The following is a 25,372-nucleotide window of genomic DNA, read 5'->3' as shown; positions in this document are numbered from 1 at the left end:
ACCCTCCCTCCCTCCCTGCAATCGGTCCCCAAACTCGCTGAATGAAGCTCATTCAGATTAGATAATTTATCTGAAGACACACGGTTAGTAAAAGGCAGAACCCAGGTTTGTATTCCGAAGCCCTTTTGTTCTTTTCCACCACATTATTATGGACTCCCTAACAGTAATCCTTGTAATTTTTAAATGAACATACACCATAGTTCCTGTCCTGAACACCGAGAGACGTTGGTTCACGGAGGTGAGAAAGTTAACGCATCCCGCTGCGTCCCCTCCACCGCCGCGCACCCAGTCTCGCAGCTGGCATGGTGTTTGCTGGTGACATGAACTCAACCAGCCTCCAGCATCTGGGGATCGGGGTGACATCCTTTGGTCTGGTTTGCAAGAGGACCCGCACGCCTCCAGCTGGGACAGAATTGAAAGGTTCAGAAAGGAAAGCTGGGGAGGTGGGGAAGGAAGAGTGCAAAAGTGACGCTGTGCCAGGGTCTCCAGGGCCAAGCAGCCCCGCGCCAGGCTGTGCACTCCGACCTGCGCAAACGCGTGGGGCGGTGCGTCTCCGGATCCGGAAGTTGCCTCTGCCCTCACCAAATATGGCGGCCCCGGCGCCGCTCGCCCGCCTCTCGTAACCAATGGAACCGCGGCGGTCGGCTGATTCACGCAGGCGGTCTCTGCTCTACGCACTCTGATGCAACGCCGGAGTCGCGGAAGCCGTTGGTGCACGTCGGCGTGGCAAGACGTCGGCGGTATTGCAGTCTATGTCCTTGGAGGTGACCAGGGCCACTGCAGGCATGGTGCTAGGTGGGTGAGACTCGTGTGGCGCGGTGTTCCCTGCCTGGGGCAGGAACTCTGCTCCATCCGGGTTCCGGCGCTTTCCTTAGTGCGTACTAGAGTGGGCGCCCCGCGAATGTTTGGGGACCGATTGCAGGGAGGAAGGGAGGGTCCTGGCCCTCGCTGGGCCCGGGACTTGAAGGGCCAGGCCGGGCTTCCCCGAGTCCGTCGTTCTCCCGGGCTGCAATGGCGATGGCTCCGGGCCCTGGCCCTGCGCCGCTGAGAAACATCCCGATTATGCTGAGACTCAGGCGCTGGGAGGGGTTCAGACACAGGGTAGCCCCTACTCCCGCAGATCTTCAAAGTGATCGTCAGGAAGAGGCTTTAGGATTCCAGTTGTTTTTCTCCCAGCCTCATTTTTTTATTGAGGTTTCCGGGGAGACCATACTGTGCAGTAGAAAAAAAAAGAGAGAGACCTGTATGGATGTCACTGTTCAGACCTACTAGTTGTGAGGCCTGAAATTTTCCAACCTCAGAGCTTCTGTTTCCTTTGAAGATCAGAGGGAGCTGGTGTTTATTTGCCATCTCTACAAAAACTGGCACTGGGATATCTGATTTGTATGTGTTATTTTATTTCATCCTCAGTACAGTCTTTCAGGATGGGGATTGTTTTTATTTTATAGATAAAGAAATAAGCTCAGAAAGGCCAAGTAAATTCTCCAGAATCACCCTTCCTTTTAAGGTACAAAATCGAAGATTCCAGCATATGTCTGACCAACTTCAAAGCCCTTGTTTTATTTTTGGGTGCCCAGTTGGATAGAATAAATATCACAAAGTGAAATGATCAGAGTTCATTTTGAAAACCTGGATTGTTAACTGATGTTTTTAATGAGATGGATGTTATTGAAATGGAGTGGGGAAATAATTAGGATATTAATTTCTTATGGACCTCAGTAATTTTTACTAATTGATGCTTGTTCTGTTTACAAAGGTAAGGAATGAATAAAGTAGTAAGGTGACTAATAGTTAATGGTCAGACCACAACTTACCCTCATTTTGTCAAACAACAGAGCTGTACGTCTCTGACCGAGAGGGAAGCGATGCCACGGGAGATGGAACCAAGGAGAAACCATTTAAAACTGGTCTAAAGGTAGAGTCTCTTCTCATTAGGAAAATGAGACTGCATTTATTAATGACTTATGTCAATTATCATGTGAGTTGTCAAGAATTTGATTTCAAACCCTGAGTTCCAAAGAGAATTTTCAGAAAAGGGAAAGTAAGGAATGCGGACAGATATGTGACTTTAAGATTGTTAGATGATGGAAGTCCAAACTTACTTTAACATTTTAAAAAAAAGGTATCTTCTTTTTTACCACATGGCATTGCTTCTTGGAATCTTTCTCTGCAATGAGTCAGATTGCTGGATTTTCAATTCTTGTAAAGATAAAAGTTATCTTTCCTCAATCACAGTGAGCTCATGACCAGGGGGCTCCTGAGAGGACTTTTGGTGAATTTACCACAATTCAGAGTATGATCCTGAGATTTGACTCCAAGACCTGGTTTATACCAGCACACCAAGAATGGATTCTTGGAGCTAACTCATGACTTGGAGCTTGAAGCTAGAATGCCAATTTATTAACGTGCAATTATTTCTCAGGATCTAGAATCCTTGAATGAGTTTAGCTCATTCTCAAAGAGGTTTGTCAAGAACTTGGACTTAGGCCAGGTGCAGTGGCTCACGCCTATAATCTCAACACTTTGGGAGGCTGGGGTAGATGGATCGCTTCAGCCCAAGAGTTTGAGACCAGCTTGGGCAACTTGGTGAAATCCTGTCTCTAAAAGAAACATAAAAATTAGCGTGGCATGGTGGTGCGTGCCTGTGGTCCCAGCTACTCCAGAGACTGAGGTGGGAGGATTGCTTTAGCCTGGAAGGTGGAGGTTGCAGTGAGCCATGATTGTGCAACTGCACTCTAGCCTGAGACCCTGTCTCAAAAGTAAAAAAAAAAAAAAAAAGGGGGGGGGGGCTTGGACTCACAACGTGGGTGTTAGGTAGTTGATTGTATCAGGGTAAAGTGTGGCCTAAGACAACCTTCTTAAAATAGACCATGGACTTAGCTGTGAACTCATATGCTAGAATCCATTGGCTACAACTGCCACATAAGGAAGATGGTTAAAAGTTCCTTGGGTCTGGGCTTTGGTGCCTCAGGTCTGTAATCCCAGCACTTTGGGAGGCTGAGACTGGAGGATTGCTTGAGCCCAGAAGTTTGAGAACAGCCTGAGCAACGTGATAAGACCCTCATCTCTACAAAAAATTTAACTTCTTAAAACTTTTTAAATAAATTTAATTTAAAAAATAAAGATAGGATATTAATGCTCCCAAAGTGCTGGGATTATAGGAGTGAGCCATCACACCCTGCCAACTACAAAAAATTAAAAAAAAGATTAGCCAGGCATGGTGGTATGCACCTGTGGCCCCAGCTACTCGGGAGACTGAGATGAGCGTACTATTTCAGCCCAGGAGGTTGAGGCTGCAGTGAGCTGTGATTGTGTCAGTGCTTTGCACCCTGGACAGCAACAACAAAAAAGTTCCTTCCTTGAAGTATGTTAGGAAGAGCGGTGCCTTGACCCTCCTTTTTCTGTGCCTCCCTTTTGTTAACTGTGTTACAACATTTATAGTTACTGCCAAGTCCTCCTAACCTGGGAGCGTTCTCCTCTCTCCTCTTGTAGATCATACCATATGGTTATACTTTGGTGTGTCGTACATGGGTACTTGTTTTTAATTTAATTTTATTTTTTTCTGAGACAGGATCTTACTTTGTTGCCCAGGCTGGAGTGCAGTAGCACCATCATGGCTCACTGCAGCTTCAACCCTGGGCTTAAGGGATCCTCCCACCTCAGCCTTCCAAGTAGCTCAGACCACAGGGGCATGTTACCACACCCAGTTGATTTGTTTCTTATTTGTAGATATGAGGTCTACAAATGTTGCCCAGGCTGGTCTTAAACTCCTGGGCTTAAGCAGTCCTGCTGCCTTGGCCTCCCAAAGTGCTGGGGCTACAGGTGTGAGCCACCACTCCTGGCTGGGTTTTACTTTTTAACCACTCTTAAGGGGAAATCTTTAATTTCTGGATTGTTGGTTGCCTCATTTTGCAGCTCCCAAAAACTAGCAACACTGTTTAGATGAACGTTTGCAGAATGTCACTCTTAACAAAAGCGTAGCATTCTGATTTGGGAACTGATAGTTTGGCTCTTTCAATTTCAGTGATACAAAAGGAGGGATCAGTACAGACTGTCGGGTAGTAAGTGAATTCTGAAGGCCTTAGATGTATTCATGGGACCTTCTCTCCTGGTTTTGCATTTTAATCAATGGCTATCTTTTTTTTTTTTTTTTGAGACAGACTTTCGTTCTTCTTGCCCAGGCTGGAGTGCAGTGGCGTGATCTTGGCTCACTGCAACCTCTGCCTTCTGGATTCAAGCAGTTCTCCCTGCCTCAGCCTCCTGAGTAGCTGGGATTACAGGCACCCGCTACCATGCCTGGCTAATTTTTTTTTAATATTATTATTTCTAGTAGAGATGGTGTTTCACTATGTTGGCCAGGCTGGTCTCGAACTCTTGACCTCAGGTGATCCACTCACCTTGCCTCCTAAAGGCTGGGATTACAGGCGTGTGCCACTGCGCCCAGCCCCTACATGTATTCTTACAATGTCTAGTTGTTAAAAGGATGGACTATTGAATGTTTTCTTTTTTTTTCTTTTTTTGAGAAGGAGTCTCGCACTGTCACCCAGGCTGGAGTGCAGTGGTGCAATCTCAGTCCACTGCAACCTCTGCCTCCCAGGTTCAAGAGATTCTTTTGCCTCAGCCACCCGAGTGACTGGGACCACAGGCGTGTGCCATCACGCCTGGCCAGTTTTTGTATTTTTAGTAGAGACGGAGTTTCATCATATTGGCCAGGCTGGTCTCGAACTCCTGACCTCATGATCCACCCACCTCAACCTCCCAAAGTGCTAGGATTACAGGCGTGAGCCACCACACCCAGCCCTTGAATGTTTTCAAAAGATCCAGATTCCCTTTTTCTCTGCAGCAGTCATAGAACTGAGAAAAAGTCCGTTTTTACAGGCTGCAGATCTTGCAACAAGAGAGTAATTCATTGCATTTCTTGTTTGGTTTAATAACTTGGAAGAGATTTCGAAAGATTATTTGAGGCTTTAAAGTATTCATCTTTTATATACTTTCAACTGTGTTTTAAAAACCACAAACGATAAACTATCAAATGATATGTAACACAGCAATGCCTGATATGTTCCATTGTTGCAAAGAGGTATTCTACAGTGTGGGAATTTTTCAGATTAAATGAGTTTAGCTTTTTGGGGTTTTTTTTTTTTTTTTTGAGACGGAGTCTCACTCTGTCACCCAGGCTGGAGTGCAGTGGTGCGATCTCGGCTCACTGCAAGCTTCACCTCACGCCATTCTCCTTCCTCAGCCTCCCAAGTAGCTGGGACTACAGGCGCCCACCACCACGCCTGGCTAATTTTTTGTATTTTTAGTAGCGACGGGGTTCCACTGTGTTGGCCAGGATGGTCTCAATCTCCTGATCTTGTGATCCTCCTGCCTCGGCCTCCCAAAGTGCTGGGACTACAGGCGCCTGCCACCACGCCTGGCTAATTTTTTGTATTTTTAGTAGAGACGGGGTTTCACTGTGCTAGCCAGGATGGTCTCGATCTCCTGATCTTGTGATCCTCCTGCCTCGGCCTCCCAAAGTGCTGGGATTACAGGCGTGAGCCACCTCACCCAGCCCCTTTTTGTGTTCTTAACCATTGTTTTGTTGAAAGTTTCAAAAATGTCTGACACTTCTCATTTCTCACAGAGGACTACGTTTTAGATGTCACCTGCAGTTGGCTTTTGCTGTCAGGTGTCTCTTCTGTTGTCTATATATCTGTGCTGGTTGCTACAGCCACTTAAGATCTGTTGCTTGTAGTCTGCTTGTCCTGGAGAACTGTATAGTGTATGCCCGAACTTGCTGGAATTGTTTGTGAGAGGACCTCAGAGCTTCAGCTTTAGCCAGTGTGCTTCTTTTTTTTTTTCTTTTCTTGAGATGGAGTCTTGCTTTGTTGCCCAGGCTGGAGCGCAGTGGCGCGATCTTGGCTCACTGCAAGCTCCGCCTCCCGGGTTCACACCATTCTCCTGCCTCAGCCTCCTGAGTAGCTGAGACTACAGGTGCCCACCACCACACCCAGCTAATTTTGTATATTTTTTTTAGTAGAGACGGGGTTTCACCATGTTAGCCAGGATGGTGTCAATCTCGTGACCTCGCCCATCTCGGCCTCCCAAAGTGCTGGGATTACAGGCGTGAGCCACCATGCCCAGCCAACCAGTGTGCTGCTTAAATGTTCAACCAGTCACTCCGCCGACATCAGCTTTTGGTTGTTGGGGTCTTTATGCTTAGATTGTTCAAGTTGCCCTATATTTGAGGTGTTATTTTGATTTTAAGTGTTGTACGATGTTCAAGAACTGTCTTTTTTTCTCCTCCCTACCCAAGGCTTTGATGACAGTAGGAAAAGAACCATTTCCTACCATTTACGTAGATTCACAAAAAGAAAATGAGAGGTGGAATGTTATTTCTAAATCACAGTTGAAGAACATTAAAAAGATGTGGCATAGGGAACAAATGAAGACTGAATCCCGGGAAAAGAAAGAGGTGAGTCCTGAACTTGCCACAGTGAACGTTGTTAAAGTTAGAACTCTGGAAACAATGTTAACCAACTGCTTCATCTTTAAAATTAGGCAGAAGATAGTTTACGAAGAGAAAAGAACCTGGAAGAAGCAAAGAAGATTACCATTAAAAACGATCCAGCTCTCCCAGAGCCAAAATGTGTAAGTTTGTTTATCTTTTCAAATACCGTGGACTTGGCTACCTCAGATCATTATTTCTGTGTGTGAGGGGCATGCCATGTGGTTTGTTCCTTTACATTTTGTTTTTACTTTCCTTTTATTTTTTATTTCTTAATTTTAAATTTTAATTTATTTATTTTGAGACAGAATCTCGGTCTGTTGCTCAGGCTGGAGTACAATGGTGCAGTTTCTGCTTACTACAACCTCTGCCTCCTGGGCTCAAGTGAGCCTCCCAAGTAGCAGGGACCACAGGCATGCACCACCACACCTGGCTAACTTTTATTTATTTTTAATTTTTGTAGAAACAGGCTCCCATATTGCCCAGGCTGGTTTCAAACTCCTGGGCTCAAGGGATCCTCTCACCTCAGCCTCCTAAAGTGCTGGGAATTCAGGCATGAGCCACCATGCCTGGCCTACTTTCCTTTCAGAAGGGACATAGAGAAATAATGTTTTAGCGTTATGAGGCTAGTTCTTTAGGGGTTCATTTTATTACACAGTCAAGTAAATGCATGTTGAATGAATTCTGTCCCAATTGAATGCCAGCAGATGGGGGACCCAGGCCTGACTGCGCTTCATGATGTTGGTCAAGTGATTTAACCCTCTCTAGTGTCGGTTTGCTTATAAAACGAAGAGGTTGAAATCCATGAGTTTCATGTTTATTTAAATAGAGTAAAAGTGTGTGAATTGTGAAATTAGATTCACTCTTCTTCCTTCTGTTCTTTCTGGAACCCAAATAGATTGCTGGACTATGAATGAAAATGGTTTGATTTCCAGTAGTTCTTATTTTATTTTATTATTTATTTATTTATGAGACAGAGTTTCGCTGTTGTCACCCGGGCTAGAGTGCAGTGGGGAGATGTCAGCTCACTGCAACCTCCACCTCCCAGATTCAAGTGATCGTCCTGTCTCAGACTCCCAGGTAACTGGGATTACAGGTGCCCGCCACCATGCCTGACTAATTTTTATATTTTTAGTAGAGATGGAGTTTCACCATGTTGGCCAGACTGGTCTCAAACTCCTGACCTCAGGTGATCTGCCCACCTCAGCCTCCCAAAGTGCTGGGATTACAGGCTTGAGCCACCACGCCCGCCAGATTTCCAGTAGTTCTTACTGCTGATGAATTTTTGTATTATTTCCTTATTGCTGGAGCTGGGGTTTTTTGGCTACATTCACCAGCCCCTTCCTCTACTCATCTCCTTTCTCCTTCATCCCCCAAACAAAAGTTAGCCTTTTTAGATACCAGGTTCTGGAAGGTATCGAAGAACTGTACGGAAAAGGCTCCGTGTGGACTGGGATTGTTGCTATTGTGGGACGCAAGTGCTCCACTTATGACAAATGAATTCATTTATTAATTAATTTCATCTAGCAATACCTGAAATTCTTCTGGGTGTTTCTCATTACCAGTTTTACCCTAAGAAAGAAGACTTGAATTGTTTTTTTGTTTTAAACCACTCCAATACAGTGAAATGTGTTTGGTTCTGACCTGCAGTAGAGCGGCTGTCTCCAGTTTTGAACCATTTGTGATTTTTAACACTTTACTACCATCTGTCTAATATTAGTGAAAAAGTTGGTGTGTATAAATGACATTATTGAACAAATGTTATTTATTTCAATTTGACAGGTGAAGATTAGTGCATTAGAAGGATATAGAGGCCAAAGAGTAAAGGTGTTTGGCTGGGTCCACAGGCTGCGTAGGCAAGGTAAATGGCAAAGCTTTTCCTTCTTTCTAATTTTTAAATATCTCTGGTCTTAGATGAAGAAAAACACAGATTTGCAGGGGTTTTTTTCTGCCTTTTTTTTTTTTTGAGACAGAGTCTCACTTTGTTGCACAGGCTGGAGTGCAGTTGTGCTATCTTGGCTCACTGCAACGTCCGCCTCTCAGGTTCAAACAATTCTCCCGCCTCAGCCTCCTGAGTAGCTGAGATTACAGGTTACCTGCCACCACACCTGGCTGATTTTTGTAATTTTGGTAGAGACAGTGTTTCACCATGTTGGCCAGTCTTGTCTGGAACTCCTGGCCTCATGTGATCCATCATCTTGGCCTCCCAAAGTGCTGAGATTACAGGTATGAGCGCTTATGCCCGGCCCTCTTTTTTTTTTTTTGGTATGCTGGCTAGAACTCCCCCCAGCCATCCTGCTGCCTCAGCCTGAGCAGCTGCGATTACAGGCACATAGCACCTCACCTGGCTTTAAAGGATAGAGTGATTTATATCTTAAATTTGTTCTTGTTTAAAATGACTATTGAAAGTATAAAAATTTTTAAATGCTATTTTAACAGTTAGCAATTACAGTGATGAAGACATGTCCAGTAAATATTTGTCAAGTATTTGTCAAATTGGGAGGATCGCTTGAGCCCAGGAGGCAGAGGTTGCAGTGAGCAGAAACTGCACCGCTGCACTCCAGCCTGAGCAACAGAGCGAGAAAGGAGATGAGTAGAGGAAGGGGCTGGTGAGTGTAGCCAAAAAACCCCAGCTCCATCACTAAGGAAATAATAGAAAAATTCATCAGCAATAAGAACTACTGGAAATCTGGCTGGGCGTGGTAGCTCAAGCCTATAATCCCAGCACTTTGGGAGGCTGAGGTGGGCAGATCACCTGAGGTCAGGAGTTTGAGACCAGTTTTAATAATATTTAGCAAAAACCAAGGGGTGTTACCATAGGAAGTTTACATCTGAGTCTGAAACTTGGCCATAGTTTTGACTCTTATAAACAGTGTATTTGCATTCTCGCTTGGTTCTGACATTTTGTTTCCTCTTTCCCTTTTTATTATTATAATATATAAACATTATTAATTTTACTATTTATTGTGAGGGATTAGCAAATCTTTCATTAAAAAGTGGGATGGGGCCAGGCGCAGTGGCTCAAGCCTGTAATCCCAGCACTTTGGGAGGCCGAGATGGGCGGATCATGAGGTCAGGAGATCGAGACCATCCTGGCTAACACGGTGAAACCCCGTCTCTACTAAAAATACAAAAAAAACTAGCCGGGCGAGGTGGCGGGCGCCTGTAGTCCCAGCTGCTAGGGAGGCTGAGGCAGGAGAATGGCGTAAACCTCCTGGGAGGTGGAGCTTGCAGTGAGCTGAGATCCGGCCACTGCACTCCAGCCTGGGCGACAGAGCAAGACTCCTCAAAAAAAAAAAAAAAGTGGGATGGGCCAGGTGCGGTGACTCACACCTATAATCCCACTACTTTGGGAGGCCAAGGTAGGTGGATTGCCTGAGGTCAGGAGCTCAAAACCAGCCTGGCCAACATGGTGAAACCTTGTCTCTACTAAAAATACAAAAATTAGCCGGGTGTGGTTGTGGGAACCTGTAATCCCAGCTACTCGAGAGGCTGAGGCAGGAGAAGCAGTTGAAGCTGGGAGGCGGAGGTTGCAGTGAGCTGAGATCATGCCATTGTACTCCAGCCTGGGCAACAAAAGCGAAACTCCCTCTGAAAAAAAAAGCGGTCAGGAGGGGACAAAAAATACAAATGAAATGTTTTAAGTAGATTTCAGTAATGGACCTTTGAGACATAAATAAGAAAAAGTGATTTTGTTCAAGAACATTTATGCATCACCCACTGAGTGCACAGTACTACACCAGACATTGCAGGGGATTCAAGGGTGGATAAGGCGTAATGCCTTAACTCATGTTGCCTTCTGTCTTGCTTTCCCCTGGTTGTATGGATCTTGGGGATCATGTAGGATTTGAAAGTCTAAAACACTGAAAATAAAATATTTTACAAATACTGAGTAGTGGTATTACCAGTGGTTACTTCACGGGTAGGGAGCCATGTGGGAGGTCTGAACTTCAGTGCTTAACCTTGGAGTTTCCTTTGGATAAGATTAAGTCATGCCTGGGTGCAATGGCTCATACCTGTAATCTCAGCACTTTGGGAGCCTGAGGTAGGAGGACTGCTTGAGCCCAGGAGCTCGAGACCAGTCTGGGCAACACAGTGAGACCTCTGTCACTACAAAATAATTAGCCAGGTGTGGTGGCATGTGCCTGTAGTCCCAGCTATCTGGGAGGATAAGGTGAGAGGTTTGCTGGAGCCCAGGAGGCTGCTGTGAGCTATGATTGTGCGCTGCACTCTAGCCTGAGTGACAAAGTGAGACCCTATCTTTAAAATTATTTATATATTTATTTATTTATATATATATAAAATTTGGTGCTTTGAGAACAGTCTGCCTAAATTATTATTTCTCATTTTTAGGAAAGAATTTAATGTTTCTGGTGTTGCGAGATGGTACAGGTTATCTTCAGTGTGTCTTGGCGGATGAGTTGGTAAATATTTTCTCTTACTTATGCCTGAAAATTAGATGTTTTCAGTAGATTCCTCTATTGTTCTGGGAATTCTAGAATCTATACATTTATTTAAAATTTTTATTTTGTTGACAATGAATGTCAATAAATCAAAACATCACATTGTATACTATAAACATGCAATTTTTATTTGTTTATTATACCTTAATAAGGCTAGGGGAAGAAAACTTTTATGGAAAATTTCCAGCACATTAAAAAATAGAACCATATAAAAAAATCCTCAAATGCTCATCACCCAGCTTCTGTAACTACCAGTATATGGCTAATCCTGGTAAGATATTGCCTCTCAGACATCATATCATTTAAATACACATGCTTATGCATCTCTAAGAAAAATAATGTGGCTGGGCATCGTGGCTCACACCTGTAATCTCAACACTTCGGGAGGCTGAAGTGGGCAGATTGCTTGAACCCAGGAATTTGAGACCAGCCTGGTAGTGTGGTGAAATCCTGTCTCTACAAAAGATACAAAAATTAGTCAGGTGTGGAGGCAGAGGTTGCAGTGAGCCAAGACGATGCCACCACCCTCCAGCCTAGGCAATAGAGTGAAACCTTGTCTCAAAAAAAAAAAAAAGAAAGAAAGAAGGAAAGATAATATAGTCACCTACTATTATCACACCCTCCACCAAATTAATACAACTACTAAATATGATCTAATATCCAGATTCTTATCAGTTCATACTGCCTTTTTATAGTTGGTTGATTGGAATGAGCATTCTAACAAGATTAACATGCTGCATTTAGTAATATGACTTTGAAATTTTCTTTATAACTCTGCTGCTCCCTTTGCATGCTCTTTTCTGCTCTCACCCACCCACTGATATAGATTTGTTGGGAAAACCCTGGTGGATTGTCCTGTGGAACTTCTCACATTCTGGATTTGGTTGTTTGCATCCTTGTGGTGTTCTTTAGCATGTTCTTCTAGTCTCTGTATTTTTTATAAATTGGAGGTTGGAGGTTAAGTCTGATTAGGTTCAGCTTTTTGGCACAACTACTTGGGCAAAGCTACGTTCTTTTAGTTGCATCACGTCAAGAGGCACGTAAGGTGTGGTTGTGTTTTTTTTTTTTTTTTTTTCTTTTTTGAGACAGATTCTTGCTCTGTCACCTATGCTGGAGTGCAGTGGCGTGATCTCAGCTTGGTGCAACCTCTGCCTCACAGATTCAAGTGATTCTCTTGCCTCAGCTTCCCGAGTAGCTGGGACTACAGGCATATGCCACTACACCCAGCTATTTTTTTTGTTTTAAGTAGAGACAGGTTTTCGCCATATTGGCCAGGCTGGTCTTGAACTCCTGACCTCAGGTGATCTACCCGCCTCACCCTCCCAAAGTGCTGTGATTACAGGTGTGAGCCACCATGCCTGGCTGGTTGTCTTTTTTATGACTAGTGGGTTCAGGTGTAGGCAGCCTGACTTCTTCCTTTCAGAGTCCCCTATCAATTTTTTCCTAATGACATTAGTAAGAAGTGATTATAGTGTAGATGGGCTCTGTATGATTTTTGTTTGTTTGTTGTTTTGAGACACAGGGTTTCTCAAAAAGAGTGCAGTGGCGTCATCATAGCTCATTGCAGCCTCGACTTCCCAGGCCCAAGCAATTCTCCCATCTCAGCCTCCCAAGTAGTTAGGACTATAGGCAAGAACCACCACACCCAGCTAATTTTTATTTCTCTCTCCCTTTGTTGTCCAGGCTGGTTTTGAACTCCTGGGCTCCAGTGAGCCTCCCACCTCAGCCTCCCAAAGTGTTGGGATTACAGGCATGAGCCACTGTGCCCAACCTGTATGTTACTTTAATAGTCTAGATTTTTATAAATAAATAAATAAACTGTCCAGATATTTTTAAGTGATGTGGGTCAGTGTTGTTTATTCATATGTATGTAAAGTGTGTATTTACATGTATATGTTTATATTTACATGTATATGTGTATATATAGATAAACCTCTGTCTTCCACAAAAATAGCTATATTTTAATATTAATAATATGTGGCCATCTCACTCTTTATTTTACTAGTATTTGATCAGATAACTTGTTTGTAAATAATCCCTTTGATTTTCTATATGGTAGAATTTTTAAATCAATGTGAATAACTAAAGTTGAGCTTTGACCTTTTTATAGTGTCAGTGCTACAATGGAGTATTGTTGTCCACGGAGAGCAGTGTTGCAGTGTATGGAATGCTAAATCTTACCCCAAAGGGCAAGCAGGTGAGTGGATTGAGTTTTGCACTGGGTAAATGAATAGTTTATTTATTGGTTTGTTTTCCAGTGTCTTGGTTTGTACATTTGGCATATGTATTAGGGTCCTTCAGAGGGACAGAGCTGGTGGGATAGATGTATATATGAAAGGGAGTTTTTAAGGAGAATTCACTCAGAAGATCACAAGATGAAGTCCCACGATAGACCATCTGCAAGCTGTGGAGCAAGGAAGCCAGTAGTGGCTGAGTCCAAGTTCAAAAGCCTCAAAAGTAGGGAAGTGGACAGGGCAGCCTTCAGTCTGTGGCCGAAGGCCCAAGAGCCCCTGGCAAAGTACTAGTGTAAGTCCAAGAGTCCACAAGCTGGAGAACTTGGAGTCTGATGTTCGATGACAGGAAGCATCCAGCACGGGAGAAAGATGAAGGCCGGAAGACCTGGCAGGTCTGCACTTCCACCTTCTTCCTCCTGCTCTTTCTAGCGAGGCTGGTAGCCGTTTGGGTGATGCCCACCCACACTGTGGGTGGATCTGCCTCTCCCAGACCACTGACTTAAATGTTAATCTTCTCTGGCAACACCCAGATACACCCAGGAAATACTTTGTATCCTTCATTCCAATCAAGTTGACACTTAATATTAACCATCGCAGCATATAAATACAATAAATGTGAAGTACATGTGATATTCGGTATGCCTTTTCCAGTGAAATATGTACATTATACAACTCGTGATAAAAAGAATACAATGATTTCCAGCCTTACAGAATTCCTGAATCATCCTCATGGGCTATAATATAGCCACTGTGCTATAGATATATGAATTACTTTTCAGCCAGATGGAAATAAAAACTTAACAACCCACCTAAAAATTTTCAGAGAATTTCTTAATAGAATTTGAGAGGCTGTTTTTTTTTGTTTTTTGTCTTTTTTTGAGACAGACTTTCACTGTTGTTGCCCAGGCTGGAGTGCAATGGCATGATCTCCACTCACCGCAACTTCTGCCTCCCAGGTTCAAGCGATTCTTCTGCCTCCGCTTCCCAAGTAGCTAGGATTACAAGCATGCACCACCATGCCTGGCTAACTTTGTATTTTTAGTAGAGACGGTATTTCTCCATTTGGTCAGGCTGGTCTCGAACTCCCAACCTCAGATGATCCACCCACTTCAGCCTCCCAAAGTGCTGGGATTACAGGCGTGAGCCACCGCACCCAGCCAAATAAAGTGGTTTTTATGGCACCAAGATAATTACATGTTCCATATATGTGACTTTTAAAATGAATTGCTTTCTAATGTAATTATTAGGGAGAATTTGAATTTTTACTATATATATGTTTCAAAGATAAACAGCTTTTAATAAAACCTTTGCATTTTAGAAGTTAATATGTGCAAATACATTAATTTAAAGTAGGTGAGTAAGGCTGGGCGTGGTGGCCCATGCCTGTAATCCTAGCACTTTGGGAAGTTGAGGCAGGTGAATTGCCTGAGCTCAGGGGTTTGAGACCAACCTGGGCAACTTGGCGAAACCCTGTCTCAACTAAAAATACAAAAAATTAGCCAGGTGTGGTGGTGCGCGCCTGGAAACCTCAGCTACTTGGGAGGCTGAGGCATGAGAATTGCTTGAACCCAGGAGGCAGAGGTTGCAGTGAGCTGAGATTGTGCCACTGCACTCCAGCCTGAGTGACAGAGTGAGAGTCCATTCTCAAAAAATAAATAAATAAATAAAAATAAAGTAGGTGAGTAGAAGCTGGAAAAATATATCAGCATGTTAACAGTAGTTAGTAGGGACTCCAGGTTGTGAGATTACCGTTTATTTTATAGTTTGTGCATTTCTTTTCTTTTTTTTTTTTTTTTTTTTGAGATGAAGTCTCCCTCTGTTGCTCAGGCTAGAGTGCAGTGGCGCAGTCTCGGCTCACTGCAACCTCCACCTCCCGGGTTTAAGCAATTCTCCTGCCTCAGCCTCCTGAGTAGCTGGGACTACAGGTGTGCACCACCATGCGTGGCTAATTTTTTGTATTTTTAGTAGAGATGGGGTTTCACCATGTTGGCCAGGATGGTCTTGATCTCCTGACCTTGTGATCTGCCCACCTCGGCCTCCCGAAGTACCGGGATTACAGGTGTGAGCCACCGTTCCGAGCCACAAATATCTTTTAAAAATAGAAATGCACAGGCTGGGCGTGGTGGCTCACACTTGTAATCCCAGCACTTTGGGAGGCTGAGGCGAGCAGATCACGAGGTCAGGAGATTGAGACCAGCTTTGCCAACATGGTGAAACCCCGTTTCTACTAAATATGCAAAAATTAGCCAGATGTGGTGGGCGCCTGTAATCCCAGCTGCTCAGGAGGCTGAGGCAGGAGAATCACTTGAACCCAGGAGGCGGAGGTTGCTGTGAGCCAAGATTGTGCCACTGCACTGCAACCTGGGCGACAGAGCGAGACTCCATCTCAAAAAAAAGATATTTGTGTGTATGTGAGTGTGTATCCAGAAAGAAGATTCATAAAAATATCAATATAAAACTAAAGTAAGGCTGAGAATTATGAGGTTCTTAAAAATCTCAGCTTACCAAAACTTTGACATAAATTAAAATCCTCAATACTGTTAATTTTTTATTTCCTTTTCCTTCTTTCTGTGGACCCCACTTTTTAAAAATGCAGGCTCCAGGTGGCCATGAGCTGAGTTGTGACTTCTGGGAGCTAATTGGGTTGGCCCCTGCTGGAGGAGCTGACAACCTGATCAATGAGGAGTCCGACGTTGACGTCCAGCTCAACAACAGACACATGATGATCCGAGGAGAAAACATGTCCAAAATCCTGAAAGCGCGATCCATGATCACCAGGTGCTTTAGAGATCACTTCTTTGATAGGGGGTACCATGAAGTAAGTATGTGTTCGTCAGCTTTTGCCAACAATACATTTTTTGCCATTTTGAAACTTGAATAGTGGTGCTCACGATAGACATTGATTTACTCCTTCTTTGCATTTGAACAGGTTACTCCTCCATCATTGGTTCAAACACAAGTAGAAGGTGGTGCCACACTCTTCAAGCTTGACTATTTCGGAGAAGAGGCATTTTTGACTCAGTCCTCTCAGTTGTACTTGGAGACCTGCCTCCCAGCCCTGGGAGATGTTTTTTGTGTTGCGCAGTCGTACCGGGCAGAGCAGTCCAGAACGCGAAGGCACCTGGCTGAGTATGAAATTGCCTTTTTGTTTTTATTTCTTTTTAGTTAATATCCTTAGAGAAGAAATCTTAGTGTAGGTAAATTATGTCAGTTTAAAGAAAAAACAAAAAACTGATATATTAAGTGGTTAACGGAAGAACATGTAACAAAGTTTTGCCACCTTAGATCATAGCTAAGGTCTCTTTTTTCACTTTGACTTGATCTTTTATATATGAAGGAACAAACAGGAACTTGCTACTCAGTGGAGAAGAGGGGAGTCCACAGCTAATTTGCAAAGCTGGGAATTGGTAGCATTGTTGGAATTTTATGGACAGCTTCCCCATGTTAAAAGCCTTGCTGGAGGAAAAAACAGTGCAGGAGAAAAGCAGTTCTGAACTAGTGTCTTGTTCTGCAGGTACACTCACGTGGAAGCCGAGTGTCCTTTCCTGACCTTTGATGACCTCCTGAACCGGTTGGAGGACTTGGTTTGTGATGTGGTAGATCGAATATTGAAGTCTCCTGCAGGGAGCATAGTGTATGAGCTCAACCCGGTAGGTGCAGTGTTTATGGAAAGAAAAAGTCACAGTTCTTTTTTGGAAGACAATGAAGTCGTCATCCTCAGTTTTTGTAGATTTGATGGCTTGGTGAGCTGAAATAAGTGACTAATTATTTTGAAGACTAGAATTTGATGTTAGTCATTGTCGATAATTTTATAATGTTTTCAGTTATGTAAGAAGAGACTCATGTTTTCCATTTTAGGAATGTCTACATAGTTTTCTAGTCTGACGTTTTCTATGTGTGTGTGTGTGTGTGTGTGTGTATGTGTGTGTATATATATATTTTTTTTTGAGACGGAGTCTCACTCTGTCACCCAGGCTGGAGTACAGTGGCGCGATCTCTGCTCACTGCAACCTCTGCATCCCAGGTTCAAGCAATTCTCCAGCCTCAGCCTCCTGAGTAGGTGGGATTACAGGAGCCCACCACTACCCCCAGCTAATTTTTGTATTTTTAGTAGAGATGGGGTTTTACTGTGTTGGCCAGGCTAGTCCCAAACTCCTGACCTCAAGTGATCTGCCCACCGCAGCTTCCCAAAATGCTGGGATTACAGGCATAAGCCACCACCCCTAACTGAAGTAATATTTTATAATAATAGTTTTTAATGGAAATTTTAGTGTTAATGTTTACATTTACGTATATACACATTATATTTTTCCTTTCTTCTATAGAACTTTCAGCCCCCCAAACGGCCTTTCAAACGGATGAACTATTCAGATGCTATCATTTGGCTAAAAGAACATGATATAAAGAAAGAAGATGGAACTTTCTATGAATTTGGAGAAGTATGTATTCCTTTCTCTCATTGTTTCCAAGGTGGGATTGGGCTCCAGTTCTCTTCTTCTGGTTAATGAACTAGTAATGTGGGTGGCATCTGCCTGTCCTCAAATAAATGGTAACAGCAGAACCTGCTTTGTGAGGTTGCCTGCAGATTCACTGAGTTAACAGAGTCAGCCTTAGGACAGTGCCTGTTCTGTAGCGTCCAGTAAGTGTGAGTGAGTTTCTTTTTTTGTTTGTTTTTTGTTTGTTTGTTTGTTTTCAGACAGAGTCTCACTGTGTTGCCCAGGCTAGAATGCAGTGGCATGATTTCGGCTCACTGCAGCCTCTGCCTCCTGGATTCAAGCAATTCTCCTGCCTCAGCCTCCCGAGTAGCTGGGACTACAGGCGCATACCACCACGCCCAGCTAATTTTATTATTTTTAGTAGAGACAGGGTTTTACCATGTTGGCCAAGATGGTCTTGATCTCTTGACCTCGTGATCCGCCCGCCTCAGCCTCCCAAAGTGCTGGGATTATAGGTGTGAGCCACCACTCCTGGCCAAGTGTGAGTTTCTAAGCTGCCTTCACGTCTCTTGCTTTGCCTCTTCCCTCTTCCTTCCTTGTTCTTCCTTGGCCACAGCTTATAAACTCTCCTTATTCTCTAGGCTGGCAGGAGTGCTTTAGAAGGTTGTAAAGCATTTGAAATCACATGCAAAATGATGGTATATAGATATATATGTATATTTTTTTTCTGGAGAATGTATCTTTTGCTTTTAAAAAGAGGTTCATCCCCTCCCCCAAAACAGTGATTTAAAGCTCCTTAATGTGGAAGATGAGAAAGAAGATAGCCATTGGTTAAAAATGCAAAACCAAGAGAGAAGGTGTTGGAAAAGGTAGCCTAGTGCCCCAGATAAACTTAGCATTTCGGTTTTGCCTGAGAACCACTCTCCCAGCATGCACTTGGATTGCAAGTTTTCTTTCTCTGGGACAGCGTCTCCATCTGTCGTCCAGGCTGGAATGCATGGGTGCGATCATAGCTGGCTACAACCTTGAACTCCAGGGTTCAAGTGATCCTCCTACATCAGCCTCCAAAAGTGCTGGGATTACAGATGTGAGCCACCACGCCCAGCTAATTTTTTATTATTTGTAGAGATGGCATCTCCCTATGTTGGCCCAGGCTGGTCTCAAACTCCTTGGCTCAAGCAATCCTCCTATCCCGGCCTCCCAAAGTGTTGGGATCACGGGCGTGAGCCACCGTGTCCGGTTCAAGTTTTCAACGCTATGCTAGGCCCTCTTTCCTATGCGTTTAACCATTACTTACGTAATATTTGCACATCTAATTGTTTTACAGTTGAAATGTGTGTAGCTGCTACTAACTACTTTTGGGTTTTAGAAGGAATTAATAGAAACAATATACTAGGTCTATGTAAAGCACTCTTATTGTTTCTGTGAATTCAGTTTTTTTTCTTTTTTAAAGAGATGGAGGTATTGCTTTGTTGACTGGGCTGGTCTCAAACTCCTGGCCTCAAGCAATCCTCTCACCTCAGCCTCCTGAGTGTTGAGATTATAGTGTTGAGATTATAGGCATGAGCCACACTGTATAGTGTTGATATTGTAGATGTGAGCCACACTGTGCCCAGCCTGTGAATTCAGTTTATGATGTATAATGACAAAATTTTGTATTGAGAACTTGAATACTTTTAGTGTACTTAATACTTAGTAAAATAGTGTAGTTGAGTGGAAGGAACACAAGCTGTGGAGTCAGAAGTCCCCCCAGGTGGGCTTAGCTCCCACCTCTTTTGTGCCGTGTAACTGAAGACCAGTGACCCCCTCTCAGGTTCCTTATCTTTACCTTGGAAGTAACATCCATTTTGTAAGATTGTGGGGACTACAGGAGCAAAATGCCTAGCCAGGACAATGGCAGGGGAGCCTGTCAGCATTTACTATACATTGCTATTCCACACACATGAGGACACTAGAGTAGATACATGGCCTTCAGGCTTTTGGGGAGTATGAAATAAGACCTGTTTTCCCCTAACTAAATCTTATGCAGAACCCCGTTGTGTAAAGCAGATGCAAGCTGAGAGACTAGAGCTCTCCTGCTCATCTCCTGTTGCCTCTCGGCGTCTCCAAGGACGCAAGGGCTCCAGGGCCCGGAGCTTGAAAACAGGTGTGCTGGGTGATTGCTACCTCCATTTCACTTCTTCATTAAACAAATCTACGAGTCTTCTCCAGTTCTCTCAATCCGTTTTTACTGGGACAAGACTTTTCAGTTTTAACTTATGTGTTAACTTTATGTGTGGTACAGAAGGATGTTTTGAGAGAGAAACTAATGAGCTTGAGTCATCATCTAACATTGTTTGGCTAACTATTCCAGGTGTGCTTACACTTACCAGTTTGACATTGGTTATTTGTCTTATGATTGTGCCTTTCTGTCATTGAAGGCATAACTGATTGATTACAATATGCCTTATGGGACTAAGTGGACCTCATTTGCTTCAGAGCTAGACAAAACAGGCCACTGAGAAAAATACTGAGCTGTGTCTAGTCACAGCTTGAGGCTGGCTTTTGTTTTTGTTTTTTTGATTTTCCTTCGTCAAGCAGCATAGTGCTTGAGATATGCTGTCAAGGGAGACAGATCTTTTACACTTCATTAAATAACTGAGTTTTAAGAATATGTTTATTTCTTTTTGAAAGAAATTCTGTACACAAATGTGTATGGGTTAAGGGTAGGTGTGTCTCTACTCTGTTGAATTGATAGGAGGAAGGACTGGTACAGGGTGAAGGAGCTGCTTCTGTCTTGTTGCAGTCTAAGTTGTAAATGTTAATGAAGTCTTGTTTAACCTCAGGATATCCCAGAAGCTCCTGAGAGACTGATGACAGACACCATTAATGAACCAATCTTGCTGTGTCGATTTCCCGTGGAGATCAAGTCCTTCTACATGCAGCGATGTCCTGAGGATTCCCGTCTTACTGAATCTGTCAGTTTCTGTTTCAAAGAGTATTCATAATTTTGCTTTCTAAGGGGATGGGGACTGTCATCTGGAATCAGATACAGCTCATGGCAAATATATCGTTCTCTATCTAGAATGACAATATTTAAAGACGTTGGGTTTTTCCCCCTCCCCTGATTGAGGTTAACATGCTTGGTTAAATTAGAGAAATGTAAATATTTGAATATTACGTAATCATAGTGCCTCCTTTAGCCCTTGGAGTTTAATCGTAATTTTCATTTGAACTCTAGAGCAGTCCTGTGTCTGATCGCTTGAGAGTAATTGGGTATCTTCTTTCACTTACATTTAAAGGTCGACGTGTTGATGCCCAATGTTGGTGAGATTGTGGGAGGCTCAATGCGTAGCAGTGATGCTGAAGAAATACTGGCAGGTTATAAAAGGGAAGGGATTGACCCTGCTCCCTATTACTGGTATACAGATCAGGTAAAACCAATTTTTTAAGCACTCAAAATTTTTTTCATTGTAATCATTCTGTATATATTGAAATTTTTAAAAGGGGAGAATTCAGGGTAGTACTTTGGTATTTGAATGAGCTGTATGTGTTCAGCTTCCAGGTTATAATAATGTGGTGTGTGAATATTGCCAGCTTTGTCTTGGCCAAGTTATATGTTGATTTCATTGGAAAACCTGTTTAACGCCTGGCTTGTTGATTGCAACTGAGTTTTAAAAAATTGATCCTACCAGTATCTAGTACCCTTCTTCATTTTCCTCTCATAAAGAGACATTGACTTATTTTAAAAGTTTTTAAGAATTTCTTCTTTCCAGGATGGTACTTATTCCCTGGTTGATTTTTCATACCAAATTATTTCGTTACACATGGTTCATGAAGGCACAGAGATTAAGTGCTGAGATTACAGGCACAAGCCACTGAATCTGGCCGTAGTTGAATTCTTAACCACAGTGAGCTAACTCCTTTCATGGTGGAAAATCTTAACTACCTCAGATGAAATTTTTAACTAAGTATTTACTCCTCTTTCTTTCTTTCTTTCTTTTTTTTTTTTAAACAGAGAAAATATGGCACATGTCCACATGGAGGATATGGCTTGGGCTTGGAACGATTCTTAACATGGATTCTGAATAGGTATCACATCCGAGACGTGTGCTTATACCCTCGATTTGTCCAGCGCTGCACGCCATAACCAATTTCTCCAGAAGTGTGGAGGAAAGGTTATGAAAGGAACAGGCTCTTTAAAAAAGAAAACAAAAAGCCAGAATCTTCGTTTTTCTGTTTCATTGGGGTTTTCTCTGTCTGTGTTTCTTTCTACTACCATAAAAAGTACCTCAAATCACCTGAACATCGAGTTAAGATTATCATCTTAAGAAAAAATATCCATTATGAAGTTTGGGGGAAATACCTGGCATGAAACTGTAGTTAGGGATACATTCCAGCATTTTATTCACTTTATTCAAGTTATTCATTTTATTCGTTATATGTATATATAATTCAACAATTTTAGATTATGGTGTAAGATATTCCAGTAACTTAATCTATCTGTGCTTTTAAGTGTACCTGGAATTCTTTGATTTATTTTATTGCATTAATGAGTTAAAGCAAAAATCTTGGGGGAAGAAATTGGCAATATGGTATAAAAATCTGCTCATATTAGAACACAGTATAATTCAGCAGCAGACACTAGAATCAAATGATAGTCTTTTGTATCAGTTATTAATATTTTCTAAGTCTGCATAGCTGCTTATAATTCTGAGGCATACAAATTGATATGGAAGAATTTGTAAAAACAGAATTGCCTTAAAGGATTTTAAGTAAGAGCATAATTTTGGGGAGAGTTCTTTAGTGATTCACAATATCCCTCTTAGCATTAGTTTAAGGTAAAGAGGCAGACTGATGTTGCCTCTTTCCTGGTAATTCCTGAGTAATTAAGAATAAGTTCCAAAAGAATTTGTAGCTGGAATCTTAATAACAATTGTCAGTGGCTGTTTGAGTTGCCCCCACCATGTCCTTAGATCTAATCTGTGCTACCTTATTAACTCACAGCAGGCTTACTGAATGGCTTCATTTCAGATTTAGTTGATTTCTCCACCAAATGCATGTCATGTATTCTCAATAGGCTGTATTCCCAGCAGTCAATAAATGAACATCCGTAAAAACTCTTTGCTGGCGTAATTTTCTTAAAGCTAAACATCTCTGTCACATCAGTTCATGCTTTTGCAATTATTTTATCTTTTTTTGATGTATATATGTGAAATTAAGTACTACTAAATTTAGGTATTGCTAATGTTACATGGTGATGAGAAGGAATGATTTTTTAAAATTAGATATGTGGGTCATGGTTACATCTTTTTTGTAATCATTTTTGTGTTACTTTTGGAGACATTAGATTTTATCCTGTTTTGCAATGAAGTGAAATGACAGGTCAAAAGGAGGCATTTAGGCCGGGCGTGGTGGCTCACACCTGTAATCCCACCACTTTGGGAGACTAAGGTGGGTGGATCACCTGAGGTCAGGAGTTCAAGACCAGCCTGGGCAACATGGTAAAACCCTATCTCTACAAAAATTAGCCAGGCATGATGGTGGGTGCCTGTAATCCCAGTTACCCAGGAGACTGAGGTGGGTGAATCGCTTGAACTCGGGAGGCAGAGCTTGCAGAGAGCCAAGATCGCACCGTTGCACTCCAGCCTGGGCGACAGAGCAAGACTCTGTCTCAAAAAAAAAAAAAAGAAAAGAAAAGGAAGAAATGAGGCATTTATAATCTATTCGGCCTGCATCTTTAAATAAAAAATGCTTGGAAGAATGTGAATGAGCTATAGATTCAACTAGGCAATTCATTTTATCAGAATTTAAGTGAAGAGGTTAGGCTCAGCCTAAATTTTAATGGTGTAAACAGGTCGAGAGTTTTAAAATATTAAAGGAGAGCCAGGATAAGGTATGGATAAGGGAGTTAAGGTCGTGACCTCAGGCCGAGAGACTGAGCACGGTGAGCAGCAAACCTCACAGGTGTGGACTTCACTCCTTCGTTGTGTAGTTACTACCCTAATCCAGGTGTCACAGATGCCATCCCGCGTTCCATGGACAGCTCACAGACAACCTTACCCTCTCAGGACTCCTCATCTCATGACTTTCTCCCTGAAACTCCCTGCTTTTTATACCAAAAACCCCCTTCACCTTTGGCACTTGTGTGACCTGCTCAGTTTTGGAGACAAATCAGGAGGCTAATTCAATTGCTTAAGTATCAGCTTGCCCTCTTAAATGTCCTTCAGCCATTTCAAGCGACCCAGTTTCCCACCTTGCCGTTCAGTCCCTGCCATCTTGCTGCCTCGTAACAGTTCCTAAAAATGTCCTTGATACATAGAGTAGTTCAACTCTGTGAGGAAGCAATCTCGGCAGAACATTGGGGTCATTTGGGGACCTCAAAAATAATGGTGTTTGGGCCTTACCCCAGACCAGTTGAATGTGAATTTCAGAAATGGGACCGGGGTATTTTTTAAAAGCTCCCCAGGGGAGGTTGTTGCACAGTGAGGTTGACAGTCGCCGGGTAACTTCCTCCTACTCCTAAACTCAACCTTAAGCCTCTCTTATTGCTGTAGGTTCTCTCTTGATTTCATATGAATCTCTGTAGTTGCAATGGGAACACTGAGGCAGGGCTGAGAAACTTTAAAGCTTGAATTTTGAACTGCCATAGAATCAGTATATTTCATCCAGCCCTTCTGGGAAAAAAGAAGGGATGTCATGATATACAAATACTGCAATTTCTAGTATTTGGAAATTGCTGGTTAATGATTCAGTTTCCTTCTACCTTACGGATCGTAACCAACGTGATGATCAGGTGAGGAACATCTTTGAAGAGATTGATAAACTTGGTATGTGGGACAAAGACTAGTTTCTAGAGTCAAAGTCAAGTTTGATTGGATATAACTTGTCTTAGTACCCCAACTTACAGAAATGGTGTTCAAAAGTTTTAGCTGCCGGGCGCGGTAGCTCAAGCCTGTAATCCCAGCACTTTGGGAGGCCGAGACGGGCGGATCACGAGGTCAGGAGATCGAGACCATCCTGGCTAACCCGGTGAAACCCCGTCTCTACTAAAAAATACAAAAAACTAGCCGGGCGAGGTGGCGGGCGCCTGGAGTCCCAGCTACTCGGGAGGCTGAGGCAGGAGAATGGCGTAAACCCGGGAGGCGGAGCTTGCAGTGAGCTGAGATCCGGCCACTGCACTCCAGCCTGGGCAACAGAGCGAGACTCCATCTCAAAAAAAAAAAAAAAAAGTTTTAGCTTTTTTTCAGGATTTACCTCCATATTGCTAAATAACAGACTTATATTACTTCATTGATTTTTCAGTTTTAGGCGTTATTTATTGCCCTTCTCTGGCATACGACTATTTCATTTCTTCCTTTTCCTATCCCCATCATTCGTGTTCACCCTTCTCATCTCCCCAACTGTATTAGGCTGTTTTGGGGTTGCTATAAAGAAATAACCTGCAGCTGGGTAATTTACAAAGAAAAGTGGTTTATTTTGGCTTAGCGTTCTGCAGACTGTACAGGAAGCATGCTATTGCCATCTGCTTCTGGTGAGGCCTCAGGAAACTTCCAATCATGGCAGAAGGCCAAGGGGGAGCCAGCATATCACACGATGAGAGGGAGCAAGAGATGGGGGAGGTGCCACACTCTTAAGCAACCAGATCTGCTGTGAACTCAGTGCAAGAACTTACATATCACTTCATGAGGAGCACCAAGCCATTTATGAGGGATCCGTCCCCATGACCACCACCTCCCACCAGGCGCCCCCTCCAACACTGGAGATTGC

General features: G+C 43.0%; 1 protein-coding gene across 2 annotated transcripts; it reads left to right on the top strand.

The window, feature by feature from the left end:
* The first annotated feature begins 625 nt into the window (after positions 1-625).
* NARS1 (asparaginyl-tRNA synthetase 1) lies at positions 626-22,725 on the top strand. Of its 2 annotated transcripts, XM_003914412.5 has the most exons (14): positions 626-795; positions 1,836-1,915; positions 6,299-6,457; positions 6,544-6,633; positions 8,273-8,351; positions 10,844-10,914; positions 13,064-13,150; positions 15,784-16,005; positions 16,117-16,316; positions 16,702-16,837; positions 17,513-17,626; positions 20,449-20,580; positions 20,905-21,036; positions 21,621-22,725. In XM_003914412.5, exons 1-14 carry the CDS (start codon positions 753-755, stop codon positions 21,750-21,752), a joined length of 1,677 nt encoding a protein of 558 aa, XP_003914461.2. In that variant the 5' UTR covers positions 626-752; the 3' UTR covers positions 21,753-22,725. The 2 variants fall into 2 exon arrangements, with proteins under 2 accessions (XP_003914461.2, XP_009191056.2); XM_009192792.4 differs by lacking the exon at positions 1,836-1,915 and having other exon boundaries at positions 683-795.
* The last annotated feature ends 2,647 nt before the right edge of the window (positions 22,726-25,372 follow it).

The sequence above is a fragment of the Papio anubis genome, chromosome 19 (assembly GCF_008728515.1).
Source record: "Papio anubis isolate 15944 chromosome 19, Panubis1.0, whole genome shotgun sequence".
Lineage (NCBI taxonomy): Eukaryota > Metazoa > Chordata > Mammalia > Primates > Cercopithecidae > Papio > Papio anubis.
Note: the sequence above shows the minus strand (reverse complement) of the source record. Positions and strands in the feature narration are given on the sequence as shown.

Excerpts from the sequence above, each read along its gene's own strand:
- NARS1 (XM_003914412.5), top strand. The coding sequence starts at position 753 with ATGTCCTTGGAGGTGACCAGGGCCACTGCAGGCATGGTGCTAG. Across the intron at positions 6,634-8,272 it reads CTCTCCCAGAGCCAAAATGT|GTGAAGATTAGTGCATTAGA; the intron begins GTAAGTTTGTTT and ends TCAATTTGACAG. Across the intron at positions 13,151-15,783 it reads TTACCCCAAAGGGCAAGCAG|GCTCCAGGTGGCCATGAGCT; the intron begins GTGAGTGGATTG and ends TTAAAAATGCAG.